This window comes from Balaenoptera musculus, chromosome 15 (genome assembly GCF_009873245.2).
Source record: "Balaenoptera musculus isolate JJ_BM4_2016_0621 chromosome 15, mBalMus1.pri.v3, whole genome shotgun sequence".
Lineage (NCBI taxonomy): Eukaryota > Metazoa > Chordata > Mammalia > Artiodactyla > Balaenopteridae > Balaenoptera > Balaenoptera musculus.
Window position 1 is genome coordinate 28,517,135 of NC_045799.1, and position 16,209 is coordinate 28,533,343.

The window sequence follows — 16,209 nt, forward strand, 5'->3', positions numbered from 1 at the left end:
TACAACTCTGAAATCAAAAGAGCTCTGAAAACCAGGTGTTGTTGATTTTTTTATTTTGTTTTGTTTTTTTCGTAAGATTGGTGCCACACCTTGTTTGGTAGCAAAACCTGAACTGAGGTGGCATGAAGCTCCTTATATGTTCATTTTGTGTGAATTCTCATTCATTTTGCAGAAATATTAGGGTATTGGTTATAGGGTACTACACAATAATGTGTTAGGTATATTCATCTGACCTTTCTGAAACATGAAAAATTCTGAATTCCAAAACACGTCCAGCCTAAGATTATGGATCTATGTATCCTTTGAATTTTGAATTCAATCTGTGTATTGTTTTGAATTTTGAAACTGCTGAAGGCATTACCTATTCAGAAAATTAAATTTTAAAAACTAAATTTAGCATGGTGCCTGACACAAAGCAAGCTGTCAGTAAATATCAGCAGCTGCTATTATTCCATTCTTCCAGGCCTTTCCTGTCAACAAATCTGTTCATGTCCAATACTATGTTTCACCATGACAGCAGACTCTTTGAGTGTTACTACTTAGATTTTCCATCATAAAAGACTGAGGTGCAAAGGTTTTGTGACAGACCCCTGCCAACCAGCCAGACAGTCCGCCACCCAGAGTCCTGAGGTTTTTCCTGTTCACCAGACCACCTCAGCCATAAGCATGGCGTCAACAGGATTTGTGCGCCCAAGGGAAGCGTGTTGTTTTTATCTAAGAGGAGAGGAGAGCACATAAGGAGGAATTGTGTGTGGTCAGGATCACCCCCAAATCCCAAAGGGCCTTCAAAGGGCCCCAATCCCAGAGGGCCCCTTTTGAAGCTGGGCCTTACTGTCCAGTGGGCCCAGCTAGGCAGTAGCGCCTACAGCATTTAGTGTACAGCACTCTCTTTCAGTTTATTGCCAGATGAAGTTTTAGGGGCTTGATTCTAGAGACCATTTACAAAAATTAGCTTCTTTTTTTTTTTTTTAAATCCCAAGAGCCTCATTCAGGATATCCAGTACTGAGACTATAGGATCTGGGTGTGTATATAATGAATATAATGAGCTCACAGAAGTGTGCATGTGTTGCATTTAGACTGTGTTGAGCGTGAGCCTAAAGGATATGCCGTGACAATTGCAAGAATGCAGATTGTTGGGGTGGGCCTGGCAGCTACCTTTCTAGCCTCCATTGTGCTCTACCTCTTCTTTCCTCCCCACGCTCTGTGGCCTAGGAGAGAAAAACAGAGATGGCTTCATGTCTCAGGAGCCATCAAGGCTCTGTTTTCCAGGTCATTTTTATAGCCACTAGAAGCTCCTTCTGCCTGCTGCTCTGTAGGGGCAGTTTGTGGAGATAAGTGTAAAATGCTTGCTGCCCTCTGCACCGCTTGGTCTGTCCAGTGAGGCAGGTTGTTGGGAGGCCACCAGAAAGTTTTAACTGCCAGCTCCATGAACCATGGCTTGGAAACAATAACCTAGGTCAGGAACAATTGCTTCCCTTGGGAGCCATGTCCACCTAAATCATGGTGTCCTTTCCAGCTCATAAGGTAGAACTGACTGGAGAAGCACCTACTTTTGGATTATTTTCCTAGTTGCTTAATTAATATGGCGTCTTACCTGTAAGCTTTGATTAGCTGCTGTTTACCAGGCTTTTCTGAGGTCTCCCATGCCCCAGAACTGTCAGGCTTGTATTGCTCACCGGGGCTCCAGGCAGATTGCAAAGCACACTTTTTCAAATACCAGATCTTCTTTGTTTAATTATATCCATAGCCATATCCTTTATAGAAAAAATAGGAAAGTATAAAGAAGAAACTTCTCCCATGTATAACTGTCACTGTTTAAATTTTCAGTTATGCTTCTTTCTCGTTTTATTTATATATACACACACACAGACACACACACACATTTTTCATAGTTGATTTCCTAGGCTATTGATAATCCCCTTTTCTCCCACAGTTAACACTGGAGCATAACCATTTTTCCACATCATTTTAAAACATTCTAAGAACATTGTTTGCATGGCTGCATTACCATGATCTGCCTAACTGGTCCCCATTTACAGCCAATCCTGTTCCCTTGGCTAAAGTCTTTATGATGATATTTTCATTTGAATTATGTATTATTTTTTTAAGATGGATACCTAGGCATAAAATAATCAGATCACAGAATGTAAAGATACAGAAGGCTTTTGAGAGGCAGGTATATTTTGTGTGTATATATGTATTAGTATAGACTTAGTCTCCACAAAGCACGCACTGATTTATGCTCCTGGCTCCTGCAGTCTCAAGTGTGGGCAAAAATTGGTTCTTGGTTGGGGGGTGAAAAAAATCTTCGAAATTACAATGGTTTGTGGCTATCCAGTGCAGTATCTGTGATATTAACATTTCATGCAGGGGCCATAATGAGAAAAAGGTTGAGAAGCACAGTTCTAGTTGTATATGAGCACCCATCTCACTCCACCCTTTGACGCTTTTAAATCTGAGCTTTTGGTTTGGGGTTTTAGAATAGTATTTTTCTGATCTAAATGTTCTTGGTTCTTTGTACACACTTTAGGAGCCTGAGAAAGGTATGAATAAAATAAAATTTATGTGGTTACCAATGTTCATATTTTTATCTTTCTACATTATTGAGATCCTCCATGTTTCTAGTTTTATGTCCAGCTCTTTTCGCGTAATTGCCATTGTAATAATTTCAGTGTTAGTCTGTGCCAAGGACCACTTTGAAATATCCCTTGTGTTCTGGTCTCATGCAGGGGCTTCCCCTGTCCCCCATGCCTGGGAGTACATTTGTGTCCCCAAAGGCATCAGGTTTGGACCTCTGGGAGCCCAGGCGCCAGGCTGCTCTGGGACTTTCAGTAATTGTCCCTTGTTTGTTTCAGGTGTGATCCCCTGGGCCCGTTTGCTGTCGGGGGAGAGGACCTAGACCCCTTTGGGTGAGTACTGCTGGGGAGGTGACAGCAACACGACTTGCTCTTATGGCCTTTCAGCCCAAGCTCATCTTCTAATTTTAGAGCTTTTCATCAGTCTTCCTTTGGGGTGAAGGAAGCAGTTGTTGCTGAGTGGCTGAGAAAGCGTTGCCGCTGTTCTGCTCTGCCATACCTGGAGCAGTGCAGGAGGGCTCTGAGTGTTGGGGAGTGGCTGAGCAAGCCCAGTGGGCAGCTCCTCTGTTGTTTTCTGGCCCTGCTTGTTTTGATGGAAGACAGCAGCTGTCCCTTGGATGGAAGGATACCATGGGGATCTATCAGGTGCAGACTGAAGAGCACACAGTGGGCTACAGACCTGAGGGCAGTTCAGGGCTATTCAGAGGTCACCTCACTTGGTAAGGGGAGTCTCTGATCCTCATTAGACTCTGGTGTGGTTCTTGTCAAGTCCCCAACAAAGTTATTTCAGCCTCAGCTAGGCACTGTCTTCTCTGAATGCTTTTAGATTTTAACCTCTGCTGCAAAGTGTCCCCAGCTTGAGTGTCTCACTTTTAGACCATGGGGAAATCATATAAGTCTGCAGTTAAGCTTGAACAGTGACTTCAAAGTTTGGGGAACATCAGCTTATTCATCCTAGTTTGAGCCATGAGGTCAGATCCATGGAACTCCATGAGGGACAGATGCTGTCAGGAGCCAGACTTGGGCAACCAAATTATGGATTGCCCTGCGACCCTTCAAGGAAACAGAGCAAAAAAGCTAGCATCATGAATTGTCTCAATTCATTAGTCCTTAGACCTAAAGTAGTAGCCTGCAGAGCCTTGTGATGGTTCTGCATTGACCTTGACAAGTTCTGGCACATGTTCTCTATCAAATTGTCCCCCTTGGGTGCAGGAGATGGCAGGGATCTCAATTTTGTGGGTTCAGGGAGCCTGTAGAGCTGAAAGTAGAGGCCACAATTGCCAGAGAAGGTGTGCTCTTTGTGTCGTTGCTCTTGCCCACTTCCTGCTGGCACTCAGGCAGCCATCCACATGTGTCTGCTTGAACCATCCAGAGTTGATGTCCCAGTCATTTTTAATCCATTCTCACCACCTTCACTCCTTCTCCAACAGCTGCTTGCCACATTTGCTTACCCATCGTTCCTTCTTGCCTCAGGTGTCGGAGAGGTGGCATGATCGTGGATCCCCTGAGATCCGGCTTCCCAAGAGCACTTATTGACCCATCATCGGGCCTCCCAAACCGGCTTCCTCCAGGCGCTGTGCCCCCGGGAGCACGCTTTGACCCCTTTGGACCCATTGGGACCAGCCCATCTGGGTAGGTATTCACTCAGGTATGCTGAGAAGTAGGACCTGATGGCAGCTCAGCTCAGCATTGCGGGATGAAGGCGTCTGACGCCAGGCGCAGAGTCACCACTAACTCTGTCCCCTGCTGCCAAGAGAGTGGAGCCTCCTCCAGGCACCTGCCTCATGCCTCCCTGGAGACTTCCAGGAGCTTCCCATTCCTCAGTGCCTCCCTTCCCCAGCTCCCGTCAGGGAGGACTCAGAGGAGGGGTTGCTACTCACACTTAATGGACTTTTTGTAGGTGTCAGGAACTCATTGGATCCTTATGTCGACACTTGTGGGTAGATATTACTGTCCACATTTCACACATGCAGAAATCAAGGCTCTGAAAGATGAAGTAACTAATCCAAGGTGGGAGAATAAGAATTCAGACCCAACTCTAGAGTGCATGCTCTTGAACTGCACAAACCACCACATCATCCTGGAGGCAGGCTCCCTCCATTCAGGACCCTGTGTGCCTGTGTGCCCCTGGCTCTCCATCGCCCCAACTCACCAGCCCCTCTTTCCATTCCAGACCTAACCCAGACCATCTCCCCCCGCCGGGCTACGATGACATGTACCTGTGAAGGCCTCAAGAATGTAACATCCCAGCCTTCCCTCTGCTCTCCTGGAGCTGCCACTGCTGGCCGCGTCAGCAACCGTTTTCTTGCGGGCTGGGGGCAAGGGACTCTGCCCATGTGTTTGCGGGCCAGCTGGGATTGCCTCCCCACCCCCTACCAGGGCCCAGGTACCTGCTGCAGCTGTCCACCTGGCTGCATATAGGTCCCAAAGAGAAATCAGTGTCTCTCACCACCAGCTCCTCCCCACTTCCCAGGGAGACTCCGGCAACATACATACGCTCGACCCGATGCAGTCCCAGTTGCAGCACTGTAAGAACAGAACACATTTTGGATGTTATTATTAAGAACCAAATGTCAATACAAAACTCATGTTGCCAGTCTCCCATGCTTCTTTGCTGCTCAGTTCCTTCCATTTATGAGACTTGAGAGTTTGAATCTTTTTTTTTTTTTTAATGATTTTATAAACCTGGGAAGGACATTTTATTTATTTGTTTATCTATCTATGGCTGTGTTGGGTCCTCGTCTCTGCGCGAGTGCTTTCTCCAGTTGTGGCAAGTGGGGGCCACTCTTCATCATGGTGCGTGGGCCTCTCACTATCGCGGCCTCTCTTGTTGTGGAGCACAGGCTCCAGATGCACAGGCTCAGTAATTGTGGCTCACGGGCCTAGCTGCTCCACGGCACGTGGGATCCTCCCAGACCAGGGCTCGAACCCGCATCCCTCGCACTGGCAGGCAGATTCCCAACCACTGCGCCACCAGGGAAGCCCCCGAGAGTTTGAATCTTTGAGGGGCTAAGTGACTCTTTTTTCCTACCCAGGGCCTGTTCTTGCTTCTCAGGCACCTTCCTTTCATAAATTGCTCTTGCTCCTGACACCACTAAGATGGGTCCCAGTCTGGCTTCATGGATGAAAATGAGTGACTGGAAACCCCATAGGCCACAAGGATGACTTTCACAAGGACAGGCACGTTGCGGAAAGACTGCATCATTCTGAAAAGGGCAAAATCTTCCAGTTCTGCTTGTCTGAGCCAGTCCTCTGGGTCCCTCTGTGCCTGGGCAATGGCAGTCTATGAACAGAGGAATAAACAGAACAGACCTGAAGGCTAACCTCCTTTTTGCCACTAACTTACTGAGTGACCCTAAGCAGGTCCCTTCCCCTCCCAGGGCCATCGTGTCTACCTACGAAATCTGAGGTGTGCCTTTCTTGCTCTAAAACATTCTGATGTCTGCTTCTATGTCTGATGACCCCTGGGAACTGGGGCAAAAGGGAAAGAATAAAGGTTCAAGGCTTTTTGTGGTACTTAACCTACAGAATCTGCAACTGTGTGCCTCTCACCCCTCTTGCAGCCCAGACACAAGCATAGCAGCGTGGTGATGAACTTCAGGACAAGCAGGGAGCCTGGTCTCTGAAAGCCAGTGGCAGGGGGCGGGTTGGGGGGAGTGTGTGATAGGGGTGAATGAAGGAGCTGGTGATGCAAGAAACAACCCAGGAAGGCATTTCACCCCCAGGGAGCCCCAGCCTCTGGAAACCTGTGCCCTCTGTCCAGGCCCACCTGACCTTTGGTGTTCTCCAGATCCTTTTCAGCCTGAGGCCTGACAGATGTGGTCAGTGATGAACCCCTGTGCTGCAGTGGAAAAAGCACTCTAGAGCACCAGACTCAGAGGCAAGAGATCAAGGCACTAGTCACTTTCACTCCCTAACTAGCATTTCAGCCACGGGTGGGTCCTTAAACTTCTCAGCTCCTTGGATTCCTTCCCCTAAATTAGGACGTATTATTTATCTGTGGGCAGAGGGCTACCAGAGCCTTCCTGAGGCATCTGACAATATGCTGTAGCCTGAATTGCCTGTCTGCTGTGCCCGAGAGTGGGTTAGGAGTAAACTAAGCAGGCATATGTGCCCAGGGTCAATCCAAGATGGAGGCTGGGACTAGGTGGGGAGGCTAGCATGAGCCGGCTTCCTGGGCATTTCTGGCAGACCCCAATTCAAGCACTGATTTAGTAAAAGACCACCTTGAAGCTTTTAGAACAGCTCTGCTCTGGAGAAAGACCCAGAGGTCAGGCAGAGCTACAAATGCAGTCATTAATAGCCTTTTTCCTCAAGAGCCAGCAAATGGGTAGAACGTTTTTGTTTTGAAACTGGATCATATCTTCAACCAAAAGGACTTGGGGTAATTTGCTCATAAAAGCATCTTTTGTTATAAAATGAAGCATTTAAAGGAACATCAGACAAGTGGGAGAAGTGGGATAACTTTTAGGACCCTGATTCAAGGAAAGGACAAGATTGAAACAATAAATTCGCCACTTAGATTTTCTAATAGCAAAAGTGGAAAGGATAGCCATAAATATAATTCTGTTTTCTGAAAATAGAAACTTTAGTGATCCACCTGCAGAATCCGCAGGTTTTCTGAGTGGGTCTCCTTGCATCAGGGACAGTGAGGAACACGAACTATGTCTTAGTTATGTGGGGGAAGGTGAATGGGGCCTTCAGGAACTTCCAAGTCAGGCTGTTGGTATGTGTTGTATATCTGGGCCACTTCCCTCCTTCCAGCCAAGCAGCCAAAGGGAATGGTTCAGGTATATGTTTTGTGGAACCCAAAAGGTTGGAGCCTTAGCAATAAATATCAGCACTTAATAACCTGTTCCTCTTTTTTAAAAATACAGCTTTATTGAGATATAATTCACATACCCATAAAGTTCACGTTTTTTAAAGTGTGCAATTCAGTGTTTTTAGTATATTCACAGTGTTGTGCATCCATCACCATGTCTGATTCCTGAACATTTTCATCACCCCAAAAAGAAAACCCATACCCATCAACAGTCACTCCCCATTCCCTCCTCCCAGCCCCAGGTAACCACTAGTCTATATTCTGTCTCTAAAGATGTGCCTATTTTGGACAGTTCTTACACGTGGAAATCACACAATATGTGGTCTTTCATGTCTGGCTTCTTTCACTTAATGTTTTCAGGGTTCATCCATGTTGTAGCATGTATCAGTAATTCATTCCTTTTAATGGCTAAATAATATTCCACATTTTCTTTATCCATTTATCAGCTGATGGACAGGTGGTTCCCACTTTTTGGCTATTATGAATAAGGCTGCTATGAACATTTACGTACAAGTTTTTGTGTGGTCATATGTTTTTGGTTCTCTTGGGTATATCACCTAGGAGTGGAGTTGCCGGATCATATGATAACTCAATTTTTTTGAGGAACTGCCAGACTGTTTCCCCAAGTGACTGCACCATTTTACATTCCCACCAGCAGAGTGTGAGGGTTCTGGTTTCTCCGCAGAAACTACTTTAGCTTTTTTAAACAAACAAGGAATTTTGACCTAGGTCAAGCAAAACAGAGACCAGAGACAGTCACCCCTGGGGAGCAGACTACGGCTTTGGTAATAGCCACCTTGGGATGACCACGGCTGGTGAGCCACAGAGGAGTTTGGGTTTGACTTTTGGGGAAGTTTCAGGGCTGGATGTGATACAGGAAAGGTCCTGTCTGTAGGGAAGTTGCCATGAACTTTCCGGGTCTAGTGCGATTCATGGCATCACTTTTGCTTGGTTTGAAATTTCTTTGTTGATCCAGTGGCTTACAAGTAAAATAAAGGTCTGGTTCTAAATCTTCGTCTTTCAGTGAAGTGCCATAGACCATGTGTACCATCTCTGGCAGCCCCTACATTCCCACCTTCTCTTCCTTGCCTTGCCTCTTTCCTAATTCTTAGAGCTGGCTGTGTTTTTCATTGCATTGCATTTATCTACTTAGTCATGAGCTTCTGTCAGCCTCCATGGTGAAATCATTGGTCTCAAGACCCTGACTCTAAGAATGCATTATGTTCAAAACAGATTTTATATTCCTGTGCTGGATGGTCAGTACCTGTTGACATGTAGTTAGAAAGTGGGTAGCAAGCCCCATAACAACCTCATTCTTTGAAATCCAGCTTCCTTCATGGCCTCCCTTTCTACTCTCATTAATGACATTCTATTACTGATCCATGCCTATTCACAGAAGAAAAATTAGAATCTGTGGCGCAATGAATATCTGTCACCTTCTAATCTTGTCTACTTTGGGCAGTTCCAATGAGACAGGTCCCACCACCAAGGAGAGGAAAGATCCCTCACATGCATATCCTCAGATTTGTCTTTTATAAAACTTAACATGCTTATGGACCACTATTGACTTTTTGCACCAAAAGAGATGTTCAAAGGCAGGCATCCAAGCCCCCAGCTCTTGTTTGTCCTTGGGATACCACAAGGCACACCCTAAGTCACTCCAGCTGTGCTGGACCCTGAACCTGACCCAGAGGGTGTGTCACAGGTAGAAGTGGCAGGCAGTGAGGGTGGTGGCCAGAGAGTGGCAAGACCCAGGTGACTAAAGATAGACCCTAGAGTGCAGAGAGCAGCAATGACATGAGGTTGGAACACCTCACTAGTGGCAGGGCCTGTCTCTGCTTAGGCTGATAGTGCAGTCTAATAGAGGAGATTGGATGACCATGAGGAAAGGCCATGTTCCATATTAGCCACGTAAGGTGAGTACTGTGAGTATGACAGGGGTTCTGAGAGAGGAGACAGTGGGAGGGCTGCAGGAAACAAACTACTTCAGCTTTTTTAAACAAGATTTGGATGCAGACATCAGCAAGATCACATCATCATTGCCTTGATCCGGGGATCAGGAAACTCCAGAGCCTCACAGCAACTGCCTAGATCTGCGCCCGAAATTAAATCCCCTCATACTGCCACCTTGACCGCCCCCACTCTCAGCTCAGTTCCAAGTGCAAGGCTCAACTGCATGCATCTGATAGTTGGAACCGACATCACCTCTCAAACCATAGCTGCAAGGGAGCCTGGGAAAATGTTCTTGTTTCCTTTTCCTCCCTGTCCCTTCAGGAAGGCACATTTGGGACAGAGTTCTGATGAGCCAGTGTCTCAAGTCTGTCTACAGCATGGGCCTTGATAGAGATGAGCACCACAGCCATGCTTCTCCAGTTTGCCCAGGCCTACCAGTCTCCTAAGATGCTTGCTCGAAGGACACAGCACATCCTGGGCCCCAACCCAGACCTGGATCCAAATCACTAGGCAAGGGCCTTTAAGTTCATTTTTTACAAGTTCCTCAGGTGATTCATGTGACGAGACCAGTTTGAGAATTCCTGAGAAGGGAAGGCTACATCCTTGCTACTCAAACCAGCAGCACCAACAGCATCACCTACAAACTTGCCAGAAATGTGCAATCTCAGGCCCCACCCAGGCTTATTAAATGAGAATCTGCATTTTAACAAGTTGCCCAGATGATTCGTGTGCACTTTAAAGTTAGAAACTCTCTAGTGTACAAACCTGATATCTTTTTCCTTTACCTGGATATCAGGTGAAAAGAATCAAGTCAGTCTTCTCGGTTCATGGCATACTATGACTAACGCATGCAAGAACATCCTTATTTTAAGTTTTTTCCGTTTTACCCCCTGTAACCTCTCCATTCTTTTCTCCCATATCACTCAAATGTGTTTCATATATGTTTTAAAATATGCATGGACCCTTGTAAAATAGCATACATTATATCTTCAAATCATAACCATAATGAAATACTATCCCCATTTTCTAGGCCAGAAAAAGAGGGTTTGGAAAGGTCTAGTTATTTGCTCAAAGCCAAGCAGGGCTCTCAGAATCAAGCAGGAGTGGGTGCGAATTCCAGCCCTCCCTTTGTTGGTATGTGGCTTTATCTGCAAAATGAGCATCACCTCTACCTTCAGGATTGTTGCAGGGTCCAACCAAATAATGTGTCTTATAAACAGATAGCAGGAGCTCAGTGGCTACCAGCTATCATTACTGAAGCCACGTGGGTAGATAAGACTGAGGGTCATGGACAAGAGGAGGGGAACCTTAGGCTGCTACCCAACAAAGAAAACAAGCTTGTATCTGGTGCCCCCAGTGTGCTAGGCTTTTCCTTGTCTCATGTAGTACACCTGGCTACTCCCGCAGGAAACACTGATAGCAGCATTAGTTGAAGTGGTGCTGGGTTTGCTCTTTTAGGGGTGGCAGAACCATGATGGGGACCTGAGTCAGCTGGTTCTAAAACCAGTGCTCTTTTTAGTAAAACTGCTGTACCCAGACCTCACATCTTGTCCAGACGAGGAGTATGGGCAAAACCCACTCCTGAAGCTGGAAAACAAGTCAGGTCTTGTATGAGAACAGTGCTGCATAATTCCCAAGATGGTCTAAGACTCCTAAGTTAGTCCTGTTTGCAAAGTGTATCTCATGTTTCTGAGCACTTCCACCTATGGCCACAGCACCCAAGCACCCAGGTTAGGAGCATCTGAAACCACCCAGCCCAACCCCTATCCCACAGAGGAAGAAACAGGCCCACAAAGCCTCTCTGTAAGGGTGATCTCCTGAGAGGCTTCACTGGGCCTCAGAAATGGCCTTGGACTCTGTGCTCTGACCACAAGTGATGCTCGCCCCAGCCTTCTGAGTTTGGTAGGATGGGAGCTACTCTCCCCATTGAACAGATAAAAAGCAGGTCCAGAGCAGTTGAGTGACCTTACCTATGCCACAAAGACCACAGAAATCCTAGCCCAAGGCTTTCCTACTAAACAGTACCCAAAACAGTCATGTTGGTCTCTGAGGTACAAAAATAGGAGAATCCCCTTCCCTCCCGCTTCCTTTTCTTCCCTCAGCGAGGCTGTAAGGGGAAGGGGCCATACAGGTTCAGCACCCTGGTCAGCGCCCACCTATGCGCAGCTGCAAGAGGTAGCTTTTGGGCCAGGGTAAGCTTGTGTCTGCTGCTCCCCAATCCAGGGTGGCCCTCCCCTGGGGACAGGCAGGCATCCCTAAGAGAAGGAGACCTGAACCCAGGTATCCTGCCTCCAAGGCAGAGCCCCGCCTTCCCTCTCTCCTTCAGATTAGAGCCACAGGAGCACAGTTTCATCCTGTACGCTTCTTGATTCCTAGGACATAAATTCACATGAGAAGCCTAGGAAGAAGAGAGGTGGCCTGAGCCATGGGGCCCCTGGGCAAGTTCCACCCCCCTTTTTGGTTTTCCCCAGTAGTAAAATGGGGATAAAGGTGGGCTTGACTGCCTCCAAGATCCTGCTCACCTGTGAGATTCCATGATTTAAGTAGGCCATGGGTCTGCCCAAGTTCAGTGCTCCCCCAACTGTCCCCTCCTCTCCCCCACAGAGCTTCCCAATTCATGTCTACACCACGAGCCTCAAAGTGGCAGCCCACAGCCCAGATCCACAAACGTGCTCTGACTGGCCTGCATGCTATTAAATTTGAGTCTTGACTCTGCTATTTACCAGCTGTGTGACCTTGGGAAAGTCACTTAGCCTGACTGTGCCTCAGCTTCCTCATCTGTAAAATGGAAGTAATGATAGCACCCACTCTCCAAGATGGTTGTGAGGTTTAAGTGAGCTAGTAGATGTAAAGACTTAGAAGAGTGCCTGGCACAGAAAGAACACTATATTTGGTCTAATGTGTATAACGCATAATGGGTTCACTGAAATGTAGAAACATGAAGTGTTTTCTTTTATCCGACTAACCTCTGTCAAATCCCCCTTTCTCATCTCAGCATCTAGGGCCCAACCAATAACTAACTGGTCACTTTGATTTTCAAATTCAGTCCAGTCCAGTTTAAAACTTTCCAACTTATATCCAGTTCCAAGAGGTCTCCTCTGACCCCTTTTGAACCCTTGCTCCTCCACTGTGGTGGGATGGGGAGGAAGAAGGGAGGAAAATGAAGTGTCTCTTCACTAGCCATGATGATGGGCCAGGGGAGGTGCTCTTACTCTAACTCATGCTGAGGTTTTGTTTGTTTTTGATGCTGGAGTCTTCAGTAGACAACATGCCAAATTTGGGGGGGGGGTGTTGAGAGCTTTATCCTGGACTCTCAGAGAGTAGTGAGGGTCTCTCTCAGTCCGTAAGAGGCTCATAGCCCCTCTGCTTCTTGAAGTAGTATGCTGGGCTGCATAGCTACCTGTGCCACCCCACAGCTCCAGCCTCCTCTCACCTGCCTACCTTCAAGGGCCTCAGAACACTGGGAGGGGATGCAGGACTGCCCTTATTCCTCCCTGATTCCCAGCACCATCATCCCTTCAAGCCAGCGTGGGCTGTTTGCATGGGCCTCCCACATCAGAAATTCTCCAGGTCAGAAATAGACCTCATCTCCATGTTCACACTAATTCACGAGCTCCAGAAGATACTTGTCAAGCCCTCTCAAGAATACTTTCCTAGTCATTTCCTGCCTAATCCAGGATGTGTGGCCATTTGGAGTGCATACCCGTTGGCAGGATGGTTATAATCCTTTCTGAACTAGTAAGGTTATGAGAAAAAATAAAAACATTCCCAAGAGGTTTGTCATCTCTGCCAAGGCTCTGCAACATCAGACTAAGGTCAGTCAGGCAGATGAGTCAGACTGAGTCAACAGGTACTCTCTGCTTTGGAAGTGGATACTTCAGATGATGGGGGCAGCCCTTTCAGCTGACGTTGAAAGGCTGGCACTCACTTTGACATTGAACAGTTCTCTCTAAGTGTTTGGTAATAAGACGGTGATAGATGCTATGGAAAGATGATATAAGCCATGTTATAGATATATCATGTGCACATACATGTATATACATATAATACTTGGCTGAAACATATAGACCAGTGCTGTCCAATAGGCATACAATGACAACCACATATATAATTAAATTTTTTCTAGTAGCCACATTATAACAGTAAAGAAGAATATGAAATTAATTTTGTCACCTGTAAACTGGGTTTGCCTCTTGGTGGGTATCCAGCCAAAAGACACAATCAAGCCAAAGATGGGGAAAAAAAAATAAAACTGATGGCAAACTTAGCTGCCGATCAAAAAAAAAAAGAAGAAACAAAACAAACAAACAAAAAAGAATACTTCCCAAACCTTTTTCATCTGTTTGGTGCTATACCTCAAAACCTAGCACAGAATGGTGCTTAAGTCTTTGTTGAAAGAACGAAGGATCTTGGATGGGAAACACTCAAGTGGTCTGCAGACCTTGTAGTTCAGTGAGCCTCCAGCTGGGAGGCAGTCTAGTCCACTTCTTGAGGGTGCCCCCATCTCTATGAGTGACTCAGTAAGCCCTGGGCCAGGGAGGGGGTGGATGTCTGGCCCCAGCAGGTGGCATCTCATTGGACACTCCCTTGTCCTCAGTTCTGGCCCGTCACAACTCTCAGGCAGTGGGATAATCCCTTTCAGCATCCTTTTACCCACGCAAAGCTCCAGATGTCCAGCTGCTCTTGAGAAGTCAGGAGCTCTGGCAACCCTGAGCCCATTCACCAGGGCAACAGCTAGCCAGCTGAAGCAGGCACCCCTTTAATCCTGCCACTGCTGTTCACCGCCACCTGCTTCATTCGGGAATGTCACCTGCCAAGCTGTACAGGCATTTGCATTTGGGGCCCTTCTTTCATCTTTGGCGGGGGAGGGTGGAAACTCTCAGGAGGAGAATCAGATGGCTGGCAGGTGAGTCAGCAATAGTAGCAACTCACCTGTGGGTGCCTAACCCCCAGGAGTGGCTTTAGTGAAAGGAGATGTAGACACAGAGAAATAAAAAAGAGGAGGATAGGGAGAGACTGGTTGAAAAGAATTGGGAGAGGGAGAGAGATGGCCTTTTCTGAATGCCCTTTACCCTAAGTCATTATTGGCTCCGATGCCCTCCCACCCGCGAAAAGGTTGGCATGGCAGCCGCCTTGTTCCCCTGTCCTCCCTGCTCCCCTGGGGCCAGCTTTCCTGCCAGAAGATCCTTCCACTCACTAACCTTCCCCCAGGCCCAGGAGAACAGCAGCCTCCACCTCGACCTTGGCAGCTCGGAGGCTGAGAAGGGACAGGCTGCAGAGATGGAGGCCTGGAGTTCAAGGTTATGTCCTCTGGCTGCAGTTGGACAGTCCCATGGACTGGCCTCCCCAACGCCAGCATCACCCCTACAATGCACCTGCCCTCAGAAGAGTCTTCCTGGGGCTTCCTTGGTTGTGCAGTGGTTAAGAATCCGCCTGCCAATGCAGGGGACACAGATTCGAGCCCTGGTCCAGGAAGATCCCACATGCCGTGGAGCAACTAAGCCCATGAGCTGCAACTACTGAGCCTGTGCTCTAGAGCCCGCGAGCCACAGCTACTGAGCCAATGTGCCACAACTACTGAAGCCCAGGCGCCTAGAGCCCGTGCTCCACAACAAGAGAAGCCACCACAATGAGAAGCCCGAGCACCGCAACGAAGAGTAGCCCCCGCTCACCGCAACTAGAGAAAGCCCACACGCAGCAAAGAAGACCCAACGCAGCCAAAAATAAAATAAATAAAATAAATAAATTTAAAAAAAAAGAAGAGTCTTCCTGCCACACACATCTATAAGCAATCATATGGCTGACAGTGGGTTCTCCCCACGTACCAGGCCCCTAGGTATGCGCTATACCAGTATGAACTCCGAGTCCTCCTAACAACCCTGTGAGTTAAGGACTGTGGTTGCCCCCAGGCTGTAGATGATGAAATGCGAGCCCCCACTATGATGGCCCTGCTCTTCAGCATGCCTCATCTCAACACTCCAGCCCAGAACCTGCAGGACTCCCGCCCACCCCTGCCCCTCCCCAGTACACACCAGGCTGCCTCTGAGCCTCTGCTCATGCTTTTCCTCTCTGCTCGGAATACATTTCCTGCTCCCCATTCTCACCCCACACTGGATACTGCCTCATTGTTTAAGAATCCTGGGCTTCCCTGGTGGCGCAGTGGTTGAGAATCTGCCTGCCAATGCAGGGGACGCGGGTTCGTGCCCCGGTCTGGGAAGATCCCACATGCCGCAGAGCAACTAGGCCCGTGAGCCACGGCTGCTGAGCCTGCGCGTCTGGAGCCTGTGCTCCGCAACGGGAGAGGCCGCGACAGTGAGAGGCCCGCGCACCGTGGTGAAGAGTGGCCCCCGCTCACCGCAACTACAGAAAGCCCTCGCACAGAAACGAAGACCCAGCACAGCCATAAATAAATAAATAAATTTATAAGTCCTACTTCCTGTTTAAAAAAAAAAAAAGAATCCTATTAGACATCACCCCTTCCGGGAAAGGCTTTTCTGACCCCAACTTAATCAGATACCCCCTCTGTGCCAACACTCCCCCACCTGGCCCCACATACACAGCCCTCTGGGCACTGTCCTGTTTCCCCAGGGGCAGGGCCCATGTGTCCCTGTAGTGCCCCACCCAGGGAAGAATACAGATAGGTGTGAATGAACGGACAAATGAATAGTTAACATTATTGAGTGAATTATGAAGTGCCAGGCACTATGCTAAGTGCTTTACAGGTATTTCATTTACTGCTCACTATGCCTTATGGGGAAGGTGCTATCATTTAACAGATGAAGAAACAGCAGCTCAGAGGAATTAGACATCCACTAAGCATCCAGGCCATCCGACCCCAGAGCCAGTACCCTTATACT

At 47.7% G+C, this 16,209-nt stretch overlaps 1 protein-coding gene across 1 annotated transcript in view; it reads left to right on the plus strand.

The window, feature by feature from the left end:
* PSMF1 (proteasome inhibitor subunit 1) overlaps positions 1-5,289 on the plus strand; it is a 46,132-nt gene extending 40,843 nt beyond the window's left edge. Inside the window, exons 5-7 of the mRNA XM_036826116.1 lie at positions 2,857-2,910; positions 4,051-4,209; positions 4,751-5,289. Coding sequence (XP_036682011.1) covers positions 2,857-2,910; positions 4,051-4,209; positions 4,751-4,802 — 265 coding nt within the window. The 3' untranslated portion in view covers positions 4,803-5,289. The remainder of the gene's footprint in view (positions 1-2,856; positions 2,911-4,050; positions 4,210-4,750) is intronic.
* Positions 5,290-16,209: the final 10,920 nt, after the last annotated feature.